Below are 15,961 nucleotides of genomic sequence, written 5' to 3' on the forward strand. Positions count from 1 at the left end.
AACTGTTTTCTCCATTAATCAATGAGCTGTTTGCCAGAGGAGACGCCCTCAAAAGATATTCAGTTTAACGTCATAGAAGTCTTATGAAACCAGAAAATATTCACATTTAAGAAGCTGGAGACAGACTGTGTTTGGTTTAATGGAAGATGTTTTTCACACCTTCCTGAATATTTTGTGTAACTCTTCCAGATGTTAAAAAGGCTCACATTTATTCTATTTTCCAGATGTCTACGCTCTGTGGACACTGCTGTCTCAAACTGCATTTTCCTCTGATACAATACAGTCAAGCTTAGTAAAGTTAGACTTCAGAAAGCTTTGAGGTGTGTTAGTGCACTTTATGTCTGTCTTAAACCAACAGTGGACATTAAGTTTGTTTTTCTTGCTGTAATCATTCCTCCTGTTTATACTGACCATTAGAAGATCCCTTTATAATGTTTACAATGGAAGTAATGGAGGACCTTCTGCTTCAGTCGTCCAAATTAGTCAAATCAAGTATTCTATGTTCCAACGTTACAATGTTTTTAGTGTATTTAGTGCCTCTTTTTGTTACTATACTTCCACCACAGCTCAACAGAGAGACAGAGGTGTGTGTACCTGCAGGGCAGTATGCGGACCACATCATTGGGCCTGTAGCCTTCAATGCAGACGGCACAGTTGTCAAAGTCGGCCTCGGTCTCCTGGTCGCCCTTCCTGATGGTGCGAACCTGCAGCTTACTGATGGCTTTCTTTGCTGCATCACCCAGACGACGCTGGTGAGGAAAGGGAGGGAGAGAGAGAGTTGGGAGGATGACAGACAGATTTACGCCCGAGTGAGAGCGCAGTGGCAGATGTTTGAGAAGCCGATAAATCTCTGGTGTGCTGTGAAGTTCCTGAGTGACAGATCGGTGTTGTTTCTGCCTCCATGTGAACAGTTTCACCGCTGTGTGATGTCACCTCAGATAAACGTGTTGGTCTGATCTAGGCAGTACCTGGTTCCTGTCTCGCGCGTTGGCATATCGGAACCTCTGGATGTAGTAGAAGACGAGCCAGGCGAGGGATATGATCATCAGCACGATGAAGGAGATGGACACAAACACCACCGACGTCCGGCTGACGTACTTCTGCAGGTTCCTCGTCCCGATGGTGATCGTCATGGTGACCGTCACGTTGCGCTCCAGCAGCAATGCAACCTCGCGGCCTTTTGGCTCTGGGATCATGATGGCGACCACCTCACCTGTACCTGAAGAAGAGCGAGAGATGAACTGAGTAAATGAGTTCAAAGTGGGAATTTACCTCCATCAATATTCAATTTTAGTGAATAAACCAACATAAAACCACGATACTGTTGTACATAAATAAAGACTCATCATAAAAAGAGATCCTCTCTATTTGTTCATTATAAGTGGACGAGCTTCCTGATTTTATGTTATTTATGTGCTGTTATGATGTTAAAATGGTCAAAGTTTCTAAGTTCACACTCTGAGATCACTGATGCTTGTTGCTATCGGCTGAGATCCACCTTAAAAGGTCAGTCCACCTTAAGCTGTCCAACCCCACTGGACACAGCTTTGTCTAGGATAAAACAATGGTCGATCAGCACAAGTTTAGTCGTCTTTAAAGAATCTTTAAGATCTCAATACTGTAAAGTAATTTTGAGTAGCAAGTGTCCTCCAAGTAATGAAAGACAAAAAGGAGAAGAAGGAGAAACAATAAATAGCAAAAGAAGAAGTTGAGGTTTTATTTATCGGAACTGTCTTCTTCTGCACTGTGAAATTGTGGAGGTCAAAGGTCAGGCTGTGCGGCTCATAACACTTCAGCAGCGGAGAGTCGGCTCTCAGCTGAACCACACTGATCTTCAACAGACACACTGTTTGTATTTGTTGAGACGACAAGTGTGAACACAACGCTTTCAGCTCGCCACGTCTCAGGAGGAAATGTGTGATGTGTGTGTGTGTGTGTGTGTGTGTGTGTGTGTGTGTCCGCTACATTCAGGCTGTCTTGATCCAAATTTGGCAATTTGGTAATTTGAGGTTATCCTTGTGACTGAGGCCTGACTCGGTGCACACGTGGCCTCAAACAACCCCAAAGGTAGACAGAAATACTCCGGGGGAAAGTTCAGCTTCACAGCCAGATGAAAAATTAAACATTTATGGTTTCATTTCCAGATCTGACACTGAAATCTGGTTGATCAGCGACTGTTTCAGCTATCCAAAAAAGTGTAGGAGTTAAAACATGCCATAAATTCCTTCAACGGTTGCAAATGGATCCCAGAGCGGCTGGGAATGTGTCACCATGTCGACACAAGTTTGCAGCTAATTAGTGACACATGCGGACGGACGCGTTCACTGACAGGCAGCTGCAGGAAACTCAGAGGACGGAAAAACTGTGTGTGGAAACTGCTCTTTTTCTTTTCTTTAAGGTGTTTTTGTCCACTCACATGTGGAAAGTTGACTGACCACTGATCACTCACCAAAATGTGATGAAGAGTTTTCAATGGGGATCTTCTCTTGTTAGATTAAGTAGATTGTGAATCAACACTGTGCATCTTCGTCTACTGCTGTAAATACACATCGGATATCGCCTCCACCCTCTTTTAGATTGTTTATCTCACTCTGGTTGTGATGCACACAAACAAACAACTCTTTTTTTGTGGTAATGATCTCGTTTCTCTTTTTATTTGTATCGACAGAATAACAAACAAACGTGTGTGTTTGTTTGGGTTTGTCACAGCCTAATTTCTGGGACAACTTTCAAACAAAAGACCGGTTAATTGGGCACAACTTGTCAAACTGGAGACAAAAGCTGTGTCCCTGCGTTGATAATGGCTGATTTTTTCGGGTCATTGGTTAAGGTTTAGGTTATGCAAGTGTGTGGTGACGGTTAGGGCAAGAGATGAATAGAAGTCTATGCAAATGTTCCCAAAAGTGACTTAAGACAACTTGTGTGTGTGTGTGTGTGTGTGTAGTGGATGTTGTTCGCCACAAGTTGGATAAACTCCCCCGAGGACACTGCTGAACTCACACTCTACCCTTCCAACACGCACACACACCAACAAAATCGATTTGTCGCTGCCTAAAAATACACCCATGGGATCAATGTCCGCCTCTACCACACACACACACACACACACACACACACGTACATCAATGTTTGCGAGGCCCTCCTCTGACATAATCCGATCCTAACCTTTAACCTAACCTTAACCTACTTACAGCTAGAGATGTGCCGTGTCAAGTGTTCACGCTACGATCATCTCGGGTAAAAATATCACGATGAGCATCAAAGTTTCCGAAAATCCCACTTCAGTTACCTCTGCTTCCCCCTCGTCATGACTCTGTCTCTTCCGTTTCACTTTGTTGCTGAGGTTTTTCCATGTGTTGGTCACGTTAGGGTTGGACGATGTCAACACAATTAGCATATGACGAAGGGCCTGTCATCATTACTACTTTTGTTAGACAATATATTCTCTCAGAAATCACTGTAATAAACAATATTACTGTCATCTTAAGACCATTTTATACCATGACTGCAGTTAACATGGCAATATTGGTTCAAATACCAGACTTTCATATTTGAGACCTTAATCATTTACACCATACCTGCAGATTACATACATGGCCCACACACTAGGGCTCGGTAACATTACGAAAACGATGATACCAGTACCAATCCAAGCCCCCTTAAAGTGATTCTGATACCAACTGAGTACTTCATTAGATACCCATTAACACATTGTGTACACTTTGTCCGCTGTATAATGTGTGTAGTGTAGATACACTTTAGAGCGTTTAGGAGGCATCTTGGCTACTGAACTGCTAAACGCGCTAACTCAAATTCACCACGACTTCACCACCACAGACGGGTCGTAGCTGCTGTAGCAATGGGCCAATCACATGTCGCGTTAAATAGAAGAACGTTTGCCCTCCTAATAAGAGACAGGAGCTAAAACATACAGAGGCTGAACTAAGGGGCTGCATAAAGGACTAGTATAAGACAAAATAGGAGTTTTTCCCTTTAAATCAAACAATATTCCAGCAGAATCCCAGAATATAAATATATACCTGGAAATGTGCTGAATATGAACTCTGACCTTTATCTAAACTATAGTGTAAAGCCTCAAATGGTCATTAAAGGAAGTGAGAGCCGGTCAGTCTGTGGTTCATTGACGGTACAAATCCAGTAGACACAGCAACGTTACAGCACATCCTGTTTCTCTGTGAAATCTGATGACAACTTCCTGCCTGAATGGCATGAGACCAACCGTCCAAGCACAGCAAGGGTTTTATAATCATAATCGGCGTCCAGCATCTCTGTGAACTCACTGCTGCCGTTTCTACATTTTACATACAAATCACAGCACACGTCATTATTCTGACTTTAGAAAACAGCGTGGTAGCAGAAACTAAACCAGCTTGTTGTTATCAGCAGCTCTGAACTGATCTGTGGGATGAACGCTGGAATGATAAAGCCAGCTGATTCCACAGAGGCTGATTTCAGGCGGATTAACCCTCTTTCACAGCTGACGGGTCTGACTGGACCAGCTTTTTCTCTCCCAGTATACACTCTCCAACAGGCTCTTCCCAACACTCCCCAACTCTTTAAGATAAAGCGACGTTTCCTTGTAATCCCTCGTCACGTCGGGTTCAGTGATTATAAGTTGTGAGCAGTTCAGAGCTACAGTCCTTTATAAGACAGAGAAAAGCCAAAGAAATTAATATCACTCATCAAAATTAGAGCTCCAACGATTAGTCAATCTATCAATTGGTCGTTTACGCCATTAACAAAGTGAAGATGGTTTTTGCCATCAATATCTTTTGGTTTCTTTTCCTTGTCAAGTCATATGACGAGTATAGAACGCAAATCAATCCAGAAAGCACTCAGCAACCAATCCTGATAATTAATTTCAGGCTGCAACTATTAATTATTTTTCCTACCCATTGATCTGCTGATTATTTCCTTGAGTGAAAGTGAAAAATGTCTGTTAGAATTGCCCAGAGTCAAAGTTACTTCCTTACATATCTTAGTTTGCCCAACCAACAGTCCAAAAACATTCAGTCCAATAGAGCTGCAGCAATAATTAGATTAGTCGATTAGATGATTGACAGATAATTGTCAAAGATTTTGATAACTGATTAACCGTTGTAGTCATTGATGAAGGAAAAATAACCAACTTTTGCTGGTTGCAGCACACTCTTCCATATCATGCATGTAAACTGAACATTTCTGAATGCTCATTGGACAAAACTGGACTCGCTAAAGACATCGCTATTGTCACTTTAATGGTTCAAATGTTTTAGGTGCAGTCTGACATTAATAACATTTGAGAAGCTTAAAACAGCTAAATTTGCATGAAAAATGGCTACAATGATCGATTATCAAAATTGGACTGTTGATTTGACACAATACATTTTTCAGTCTGGGTCCCTGAGTAAAGCCAATCTCATCACAAAAACACTTGGCAGATTAAATGAAAATGGAAACAAGTACCATAACCAGAATTTAAATAAGAACCTGAACTCTTAACAAGACTCATAATCTCGATCAGAAAAGTTCAAATCTACATTACATAAGTGAGCAAATACAGCACAACTATCTGGGTACAGCGGTGAATGACACGCTGGCTTCTGAACCCGTTGCAGATGCTATTTCTGGGGGGAATTATTTAATATGTGCACTCGTGTCCAAAGAAAGATTCCCAGAAAGTTCAGTAAGGACATCGGACGCGGACCGGGGGGTGAGGGGGGACTGCCAGATCAACCTCTCTTTAATAATCAGCTCCAACTCCTGTTGTGACACTGGAAATATCTGGGTGAAGCTGCACATGAGAAAGAGGATTTAAAGTCAACACACACACACACACACACACACACACACACACACACACACACACACACACACACACACACACACACACACACACACACACACACACACACACACACACACACACACACACACACACACACACACACACACACACACCGTTAATGCTTTCCAAACTGGCTTTCCAAACTGGCGTCTGGGGATCTTCAGGGATCCCAGACGGAGTTTCCAGCTGACAGAGAAACATTTGTGTGTTTGACGGAGTGAATAAATACAACAGTTTAGACATGAGCACCTCACTTCTCCCTCTGCACAATATCAAATTAGCGGAGAGTTACAATACCGTTTTTCCTTCCCATCACTGATTCCAATACCTCGCACTTGCATATCAGTGGATACCAACTACCAACCTGATATCGCCACCGCTCGAAACTACAGCCTTGCAAACTGTACGTGTTGCATTGTGCCAGTCAATGCTTGCTGTGTTTGGACTGTTTTGGATCAGTAAAAGTAAAAACTGATTGAGTTTTATCCAGGTGTGTAACTACGGTAAAGTTTATTGGTTCCATGCATAGACCTGTGTACTCGCCGAAAGCCGATTCAACATTGTCAGGCAGTACTGGAGGGTATTGGTATGGGTACAACTATTGGTATCTGAACCACACTGGTGTCTTCTGTAATCAGTTGGTATGGACGCAGTAGGTCTGGGATTCCCTTTTTAAAAAGTGTATTAAACAGGCATTACTCGTTTGTAGAACTGTGACAGCACGGGTTATTTTTACTGCAGTGAAAACACAACGTATCCCCACAGTTTGGTGGTTTACAGAAACCCCCCCAGCCCATCCTTCATGTTCATACACCAGTTATACCAGACAATGAAACATGTTATAAACTATGATATATAACAGTGCTGGGTTGTTTTTAGATGTCTGTGATTATGTTAATGAGCCCAACCTGACTGCAGTAATGCATTTATTGTCACAACTCCAGTTGTTTGGTCCCAAACATCAGAAAATAGTGGAAATTGTTCATCATGCCTTCCCAAAGCCCAAAATAATAATCTTCAAATGTCTTGTTTTGTCTCAACCAACAGTCCATAACTCAAAGATGTAGAGTTTAATATTATGAAATAGAAAATAAACCAGGAAATATTCATATATGAGAAACTAGAAGCAGAGAATTTTGATATTTTCTTCTTTCAAAATGAGCAAAAAAACAATCAATTATCAAAACAGTTGGCAACTAATCAATTAATCGTTGCAGCTGAAAAACTTTATATCTTGGTTTTAAAATGCAATCATTTATCTTTATTTAATAAATGAGTCAATTAACAGAAAATGAATTGCTTCTTTTTTTTTTAAAGAAATAAAACTATAATTCTCTGATTCCAGCTTCTCAAATGTGAATATCTTCTGGTTTCTTTGGTCCTCTGGATGTCATCTTGGGCTTTGGGAAACATTAATTGTTTAATTGTTATCTTTCTTTATTTTATACCATTTTATAGATCAAACAATTAATCAAGTAATTGAGGAAGTTACATCTACAGATAAATTGATAATGACAGTAACGGCTGGTTGCAGCTCTGGTTGGCAAGACAACAAGACATCAACGAGTGTTTCGATGTGGATTTTTCACTATTTCCTGATATTTTATGAACCAAACGGTTGTTCGATAAATTGAGAGAGTAGTGTGCAGTTTAATCAATAATGAAAATGTTCAGCTGTGCCACAGACCTTCAGTCAGCAGTTTGTGTGTTGGCTCTTGGAACAAGTCTGTTAACCAGTTTAGACTGACTGGGACTGGATAAAATCCCTCTCAGCTCAAACTGGGCACCACTACAACTTGCAGGGAACTGAAATCAACTTAAAAATCTCTTATTTTCAAAATTGGGTTAAAATGACAGCCACTGGTTTCTGTGTGCAGGTTTAAAGCCTTGCTGCAGCAGCTCTGTGCACCTTACTCTTGATTTTATTGTTTTATATTGATTAACAAGAGCTCTGTCTGTATTAGTTTTTATGTTGTTTGTCTTAAACTTTATGTTACTGCTTGTCTGGGCCAGGACACTCTTGCAAAAGAGATTATTTTTAACCGTAATGAGGTTTCACTGGAAAGATAAAGGTTTTAAAAAGTTGCAATACTAGATACTTATCATTTTCTACTTTGCAGCTTAAAGGGTAACTTGTTTAGATTGTGCAATAAACTTAAAACATTAACCATTGCACTTGGATCTACATATATTTCACAATATCTGTCAAGGCAAAGAAAATCCTCATTTTAGCTGCGTTTACTTGCGTTTCAGGGGAAAAAACGGACAAATTAATTAAGACAAAAATCAAAAACACCTTTACGTTACATACTGTGATGATCCTTTACACAAACTGCACTTTTATACAAGAAACTTACTTTTTGTAGCTTCATTATTTTATTTATTTATTTATTATGGCCTAACTGATGCTGAATATTTGGGGCCTGAGTATTTAATTCTGATGTTGATATATTGGCTGTTAATATTATATGTACAGAAATGTGGTTATCAAACACTTGTGACAAAGATATGATTGTGTGTGATATGTGGTTTAATGACATCAGTGCACTGAAACTTCAAATATCAGACAATATAGTTACTGATTCTGATATTTCTGTGAAAGGTCAATATCAGCTGTTAATATTGGTTGGGCTCTAATTTCCATATTATATTCCTGTATAGCAATGCATATGACACATAAAGACCATATATATATATAATACTGACTTGTATGTTGCACTTGCTTCTTTATGTTCTCCTTTTGCACTACAAGTAAAGCACTGAGTTGCCTTGTTGCTGGGATGTGCCTTGCCTAGTTCTTGATAAATGCATATAAATCTTGAGGTTATTGATCACTTTGCTGCTTTGAAAGAGAGACGAGCACAATTTCAATACAAGTAATGTAGCGTAGTGACACAGTCTCTGTCACACACACACACACACACACACACACAATCTATTATCTGTTGATGTTAGTTTTTAATCGTTTTTTTTCTCGTTCAAATGCCGCTTTCAGGCAATATGTTCATGTGTCTATTTTTGTTCATGTTCATTTGTCTATATAATTGGCCAGAGATTATGTTTGTATTCATAGTTCACTGTTGAATGTGTGCACTTAAAGATAATTAAGCTCCTAATGAGAATTTAACATACAATGCCCTGCAAGTGCTAAACTACTCATTTCACTGGATAATGTCAATTGCAACAAGAAATATGAATACATGATAGTAGAGTGGTCTACTACTACTACTACTACTACTACTACTAATAATAATAATCAGAATAACCAATTTCTACAGAGAGGACCCTAAGATAGTTAATGAACCCTGAAAGAAAGACAGAACTATCCAAAGTGCATTAAAGCTGTTAAAATAAAACCTATTGAACCTGAAGCATAAGTGTTTGTCCCATCTCTAACAGACAGACTCACAGAATAATAATTAAAGCTGCATAAAATCATTTTTAGGAGAGAAAAAAATGGCCCTTGATGTGTGCAGAGTGTTGTTTGTGCAATGTTGAGCAATTGTATGTTAAATATGCTTTTTTTATGTTCTCCTTTTGCACTATGTGTAAAGCACTTTGCTGAAATATGCCTTGCCGTTGCCTAACTCCATATATAAAGCTTAGTATAAACGATGAACGTACCTGAGTGAGGCATGGTGATGGTGTCGTTGACATTAGCAGACCCCACGTTGAAGATGACCACGGCGGACGCGTTGTGTGCTGCAGCGTGGCGGATCTTGTCCTTGTACGTACAGTTGCCCCGGGCTATGAGCGCTATCCAGGCCCCTGACCCGGCCTGAGCGGGCACCGAGAACCGGGTGTTGGGGTCGCAGGCCTGTCTGTCGTGCAGGGCTGCGGGCAGGACCACCACTCCCTTTGCGTCCCGCTTAGGCGAGTGCTCTCCGTAGCGGCCGCACTCCGTCTTCTCGGTGCGCAGCTCCGAGGTGGCCGGGTCCACGTAGGTGATGTTGACGAAGGCGGTGTACCACTCCTCCCGCTCGGCCACGGTGAAGTCCAGACACAGCAGGTGGACGAAGCAGAAGGAGAGCAGCCACGTAGAGAGGGCCAAGCTGCGGCAGGCCGCCACCAGAGAGCCCGGGGCCATGATGAGGCTCCCCGCTGAGAGAGACCCTTCCGTCGGTCGGTCGCTCGCAGGAGAGCCGCCTACTCCACCATGATAACCAGCCGGCCAACCAGGAGATTAATAAGTAGGATTTAATTTTAATCTCGACACGTCTCCTTGCACCTCTAATTTTTCTTAATTTTTGTGTGGTTATTTTTGTAATGTTTTCAGCCGCTCCCCTCAGCTTGTCTCCATTTCAGAACAAAACACACAAACACCCACACGGGGGAAAAGAAGAAAAGCTGCAACGCACACAGCTAAATATTCAACTAACCGTGACAAAGAGGCGACTAAACTTCACCTAGACACAACACCGGCTGTGCATGAGCTGTTCCGCAGGGTTCCTCGTTGGTAATTTGGTGAATATTATCCGCACGAGAGACGCAGCAGGCCGGATAAGCTGCATTGTTTTGACTGGGCCTGAATGTGAAGCGCCCACTAATGGCACAGAGCACTTCCGGTGAGTTCCTGTAAAATAAAAGCGGTTTTATAACGGGTGAAAATCATAAAAAATGCAGGATTACAACTGCAACTACTCCCCGTTTTATAGTGTCAACACACACTATTTAGTATTTATGTTGATTCAGAAGTTTTCACGCATAAAACATGTGATATGCTACCGTAGTTGTTTTGTTTTGAAGATTAAAACATGCAATATCCGGTTTAAGTCTGTCTCATTCAGTCTGTCGTCTGTGTTCACGTAGCTATGTGTGTGTGTGCGCGTGTGTGTGTGTGTGTCTGTATGCGTCTGTGTGTGCGTCTGTGTGTGTGTGTGCATCAGTCCCAAACAGCGACACCCGGCGGTCCGGCAGAAAAACAGCTGCTGCACACAAGAAAAACCACAAAAATCCAAATTGTATTATTATATCACATTATTTTATCACCAAGAAACTTCAGTTCCACTTTCTTATGTTTGAGTTGAATTACCAGTCGGGAAAAGAGGACAACAAAGGCTCCAGGCTGTTTGTGTCTCCTGTATTTATTTATTTTTAACTAAACATAAAGTAATGTCTTGAATATATAGGCTATGACCATGATATTTTTCTCACATGGTGCATATTCTTAAACAAGTATTTGTTGATCACTGATGATTACAAACTGAGAACAATACTGGGTTAGTTGACCCTGGAGTATGAATACTGGTTGATTTATAGAAAAAAAAATTGAGGAAATGTGTGTTGTTCTGGAGATTAAATCTGACTAGAGTTGCAAAGATTAGTGGATTAACTGATCTGTTAATCAACAGAAAATTAATCAGCAGTTATTTTGGTAATCCAATCTCATTTTAGTCACTTTTTAAAACAAAAATCCCAGATTTCAGATTCTAAAATGTGATTATTTAGTGCTTTACATTCTCATACATGAGAGTAAACTAAATATCTTGGGTTTTTGACTATTAGTTACAATATTTTTCTCTATTTTTTTGACATTTTATTGATAAAAATGAGTAATGTACATCAGATCCTGCAATACTAGTAAAAGTACGTTTGGTTTATTTAATATTTGACAGACAACAATCAGACAGTTTTCAAGTATTATTTAAGAAACATGTTTGTAAATCAAACATCTGCAGCTACAGTGAATAGTACAAAGGCTCATTATTAACAAAAAAAACATTAACATTTGTATATAACAAAACCAAAGGACATTCAGTGACATAATGCATTCCCTAGCGCCTAATTCGAACCTTAACCATCACAGCTAAATGCCTAACCCTAACCCATACCCAAAACTGAACCTAATCCAATTCTAACCTTCACCCTAAAACCAAGTCTGAAGCCTCAAACAGCTCTTTGAAAGTGTGTCAGAAAGTGAGAACCAGCCAAAATGCCTTCACTTTCCTAAAATGTCCTTATTTCCTAGGTATTAAAATCAAATTGGGTCACAATGATAGCCATACAAGTTCATACACACACACACACACACACACATAGCATCACAGAAGTACACATGCACAAACATGAACAGTGAAGCAGTTATACAAACAAATTCCAGGGTCCAAAAACCACGTATAAATAAACATTTCCCAGTAACACTGCCCACTTTGGACCCGGTGATCAGAGTCTGTCTGTGTTGGTCTACTGATATTTAGCCAGTAGTTTAACCAGGCTGAGGATGAACTAAAGGACCAGGAGGTGAGAGGTCACCAGGAGGAAGTCTACTAGGTCTCCCCACTTTCAGTTGTTAGAGTAATTAAGTCGTATTACTGTCACAGTGATAATGCCTAGGCCTATTTCAAAATGTTGGAACTTTAAATCCAATCATAATCAGAACATAGAGGACCTTGAGTAGCCTATTATGGTTGTCAGTTCACACTAGTTTAAATGATTTGGCCACCAAATACAACACTGGGCCCTACTTTTTGTTATAGTGCAATGACCAGCAAACTAGTACATGGACTGTTTAGTATTTTTCTGACCTGACATTAATTACTAAACTATGTGACCATTTATGAGGCTACATTAGAGGTATGGCTGAAATAGTGTTGATCCGATCATGACTATTACGTCATCCAAAGCTGGATGTCCTCACACTTCAAAACTCAATCCGGCATCACTGCTTGGCATACAACACAGTAAAAGCTTTTTTCCAGGTCATACAGCTGCTCCCCCCTCTACTGTTCACCCTCTCTGCTGCTGACTTCAAGTACAACTCTGAGTCATGCCACACGCAGAAGTTTTCTGATTATACTGCAACAGTGGGGTGTATTAGGGATAGACAGGAGGATGAGTACAGGAGCCTGGTGGAGGACTTTGGGAAATGGTGCAGAACAAACCACCTGCAGCTGAATGTCACCAAGACCAAAGAGATGGTTGTGGACTTTAGGAGGTCCACCCCGCCTCTGCTACCAGTCACCACTGCAGGGATTAATGTGGTAGGTAGTCAGGACCTAAAAATATCTGGGGCTGTATCGGGACAATAAACTGGACTGGTCAGCAAACACAGAGCACTCTACAGGAAGGGCCAGAGCTGGCTCTATTTCCTCGGGAGGCTATAGGGTCCTTTAACATCTGTAGAAAACTCCTGATGTTTTACCAGTCTGTCATGGCCAGTGTCCTATGCTGTGGTGTGCTGGGGAGGCACAACTAGGAAGAGTGCAGGGCGACTGGTCAGGCTAGTGAGGAAGGCTGGCTCTGTTGTTTGCTTTGAGCTGGAGTCCCTGACATCAGTGGCAGAAAAGGGGACCCTGAACAAGCTGCTGTCAATAATGGACTGTGACTAACACCCCCTTCACAGCACTTTAACTGGACAGAGGAGTATGTTCAGTGGCAGACGTCTGTCACTGTCATGCTCAATGGACAGGTGAGGAGGTCCTTTGGCCCCAAGGCCTTCCAGCTTTATAGCTCCACACTGTAGGAGAAGGATGACTGACTTTTCTTCTTTTGTCTATTTGGACTGACTGACTGTACAACCTGATTTAATATGGTTTACTGAATGCCTTAATTTCCTTCAAGATTGAAATAGTATCTATCTATCTATCTATCTATCTATCTATCTATCGTAGTGTTTGCAGTCGGAGCGAGAAATGTCTGGTACAAACATAGTGGAGACGGAGAGGTGACCAAGAAACATCCGGAGAGGAGAAAGGACCCGCGGACATCGGTGTGGTTTTCAAACGGCGGAGGGACAGACGGAGAACACTGGTGGAGGGACAGACGGAGAACACCGGCGGAGGGATATACGGAACCCGGCGGAGGACTGGAGAGTGAAGGCGGACGCTGATCTGCCGAACAAGTGAGTAACATCAGCTCTGCTTCACATAAACTGTAACGTTACCTGCTGACATTCAGCTCACTGTCTAGTTAGTCATGATATGTTGTTGTTGTGATGTTAGCTGTAAAATATCAGAGTTGTTACTACAGCTGTTTGACGCTCTGCACGTTAGCTTCGCAGCTGACGTTAGCAGCGTGCTAAAGCAACCTACAACGTAGCTGCTGTGTAGGTGCTCACTGTGTATCTGGTGTTTGTTCACTGCTTTCAAACTGTTTACAGTCATGAAGACATATAAACAGGTTTGCTATCACAATAACATTATTTTGAGTGATTCATGGACCAACATGCTATGTTATCCTTAGCTTCAACTTTTGTCACTGCACAGCTAACTCCTGCTAGTTTTTACTCCATTGTGTTTTATTACATAAAAAGATTGATACACAGATAAACAGATTTACTTTATTTATCCACGATTTGGAAAATCTTGATTAAGAGCAGCAGGTTATCCAGGCACTGCAGAGGAAAAGAAAACACAGTGAATCAATATTAGACAATATAAATGTATATCTGTAAAAAATCAAACAATAGCTCAATACAAAAATACAATTTTGAACAGCTCCATGTTGTTAGTTAGATGATGTTTAATATGTTTGTTTAATTCAGCTGAAAAAATCAAGGCCTTGTGATTTCCAAAAACAATAATAAAATCAGCACATATTTGCTCCACACTGTTTTTACAATCCAACTGTATATGAATATTTAACATTTCACTGAAGCCATCACATCAGTCTTCTCAGATCCAGTAACAATGGCATAGACTTATAATGGGTCTGTATTTATTCTTTTTAAAGACATCCCAGATACAAACATGATGTCAGCTCCAGAAACCTCCCAGCCTCTCATCCTGTAGCCCTGCTCTGCACTCTCCTGGATTCTTCTCTAGACCTGCCCGGCTCCAGCTCTGCTCCTACCAGTATTTCCCCGGCCCCAACTCATCTTCAGCCATTTTCTCAGTTCAATATCCTATCTCTATTCCCCTTAATAAATGTCTTTTCCTTCAGTCGGGCCTCCTCTCCTCTCTGTGTCACACTTACAGTAACAAGCTTCAACTAACAATTGAGTATCTAACTATGTAAGACTTTATACAATTTACAAATATGTTTGTGTAAATTTTTCTTATTTCTACTGATATTCTGATTGTTTTGTTTTATACTGATAATAATACATAGATTAAGTAATTTTACTCTGCAATGACACATTGAAAAAATGTATTACAAACTTGGCTGTATACAAGTCAATGGAGAATTCACCAACTTCTCACTTGATTTCTAACCTCAGTAAACGTTTTCAAAATGTGTTTATGGTCTCAATCGCTAGTTTAAAGTCTTCTTCAATGCAGTCTGGTGTTCATTTGTGAAATTTTGGCCTCTCTGATTTTATATTTGACGATAAAGCAAGCTACGTGGCTACGTTGTGATTGACAGGTTGATTGACCAATGTCCTTGAGATCCAGCCCTCGCAACCAATCGCAGCTTCCCCGCTCCGCCGTTGGTCCCGCCCATTCGTCCGTCCATGAATCCGCCTCATGCCCATATAAGTAGAATCCGTGTTCATTTTTTTCCCGGCATGCACCTGAAATTTTCAAGATGGCGCTGCCTAGATTCGATACTATTGGCTTCCGAGCAGCAGTCCACAAACCAATGGGTGACGTCACGGATGTTGAGCTCCAGGAAGAGCACGAAAGGGGGGGGTTGCTTTGGTTTTCACTCAAATATCAACAACTTTTCTCCTCGTTTTCTTCCACATCGTTTAAGAAAATACAGGCAGCTCTGTTCAGAGGCAATGTGTGTTATATTGATGGAGAATGTAGGTGATATTTCTTACAGCATCCCATAGCTTTTGGCAGTCTGAAGCATTAAACAACCGTTGTGGTGGGGGAGGGACGATGACGTCATGTTAACTGTGGCGCGGGAATCTCGCGCATCGCTATAGGCAACAGGCAAGGACCTCAAGTAAGATTAACTAATAATAATAATGTTGATATTAGTTCGTTAAAATGAAATAAGTTATCTTTAACACAAGATCAGTTGATTAATATGCTCGGTTTTCAAGCGTTGTAGGTTACTGAACACTGTTGCTAGGCAACCAGCGACAAAATGGATGCCGCGGCTTCTTTTGAATCAGAGCTATAGTTGAGTTTTTTTAGTTTGCAGCGTTTAAATGCGCGGAGTTAATAGAAGAATAAACAGAAGGAAGAAACGCTGAATCTTAGAAAAAGAAGAAGAGGACAGAAG

At 40.9% G+C, this 15,961-nt stretch overlaps 1 protein-coding gene and 1 long non-coding RNA gene across 2 annotated transcripts in view; one reads left to right on the forward strand and one right to left on the reverse strand.

Annotated features, from left to right (window-relative positions):
* rnf150b (ring finger protein 150b) overlaps positions 1-10,381 on the reverse strand; it is a 19,259-nt gene extending 8,878 nt beyond the window's left edge. Inside the window, exons 1-3 of the mRNA XM_053343666.1 lie at positions 9,473-10,381; positions 969-1,219; positions 595-749 (exon numbers count right to left, since the gene is read on the reverse strand). Of these exons, the coding sequence (XP_053199641.1) occupies positions 595-749; positions 969-1,219; positions 9,473-9,935 (869 nt within the window). The 5' untranslated portion in view covers positions 9,936-10,381. The remainder of the gene's footprint in view (positions 1-594; positions 750-968; positions 1,220-9,472) is intronic.
* A 2,197-nt stretch (positions 10,382-12,578) lies between these two features.
* Positions 12,579-14,721, forward strand: LOC128384181 (uncharacterized). Its single transcript, XR_008324054.1, has 3 exons — positions 12,579-13,256; positions 13,459-13,688; positions 14,519-14,721. It is a non-coding gene; the product is annotated as an uncharacterized LOC128384181 (long non-coding RNA).
* The last annotated feature ends 1,240 nt before the right edge of the window (positions 14,722-15,961 follow it).

Source organism: Scomber japonicus, chromosome 22 (assembly GCF_027409825.1).
Source record: "Scomber japonicus isolate fScoJap1 chromosome 22, fScoJap1.pri, whole genome shotgun sequence".
Classification (NCBI taxonomy): domain Eukaryota; kingdom Metazoa; phylum Chordata; class Actinopteri; order Scombriformes; family Scombridae; genus Scomber; species Scomber japonicus.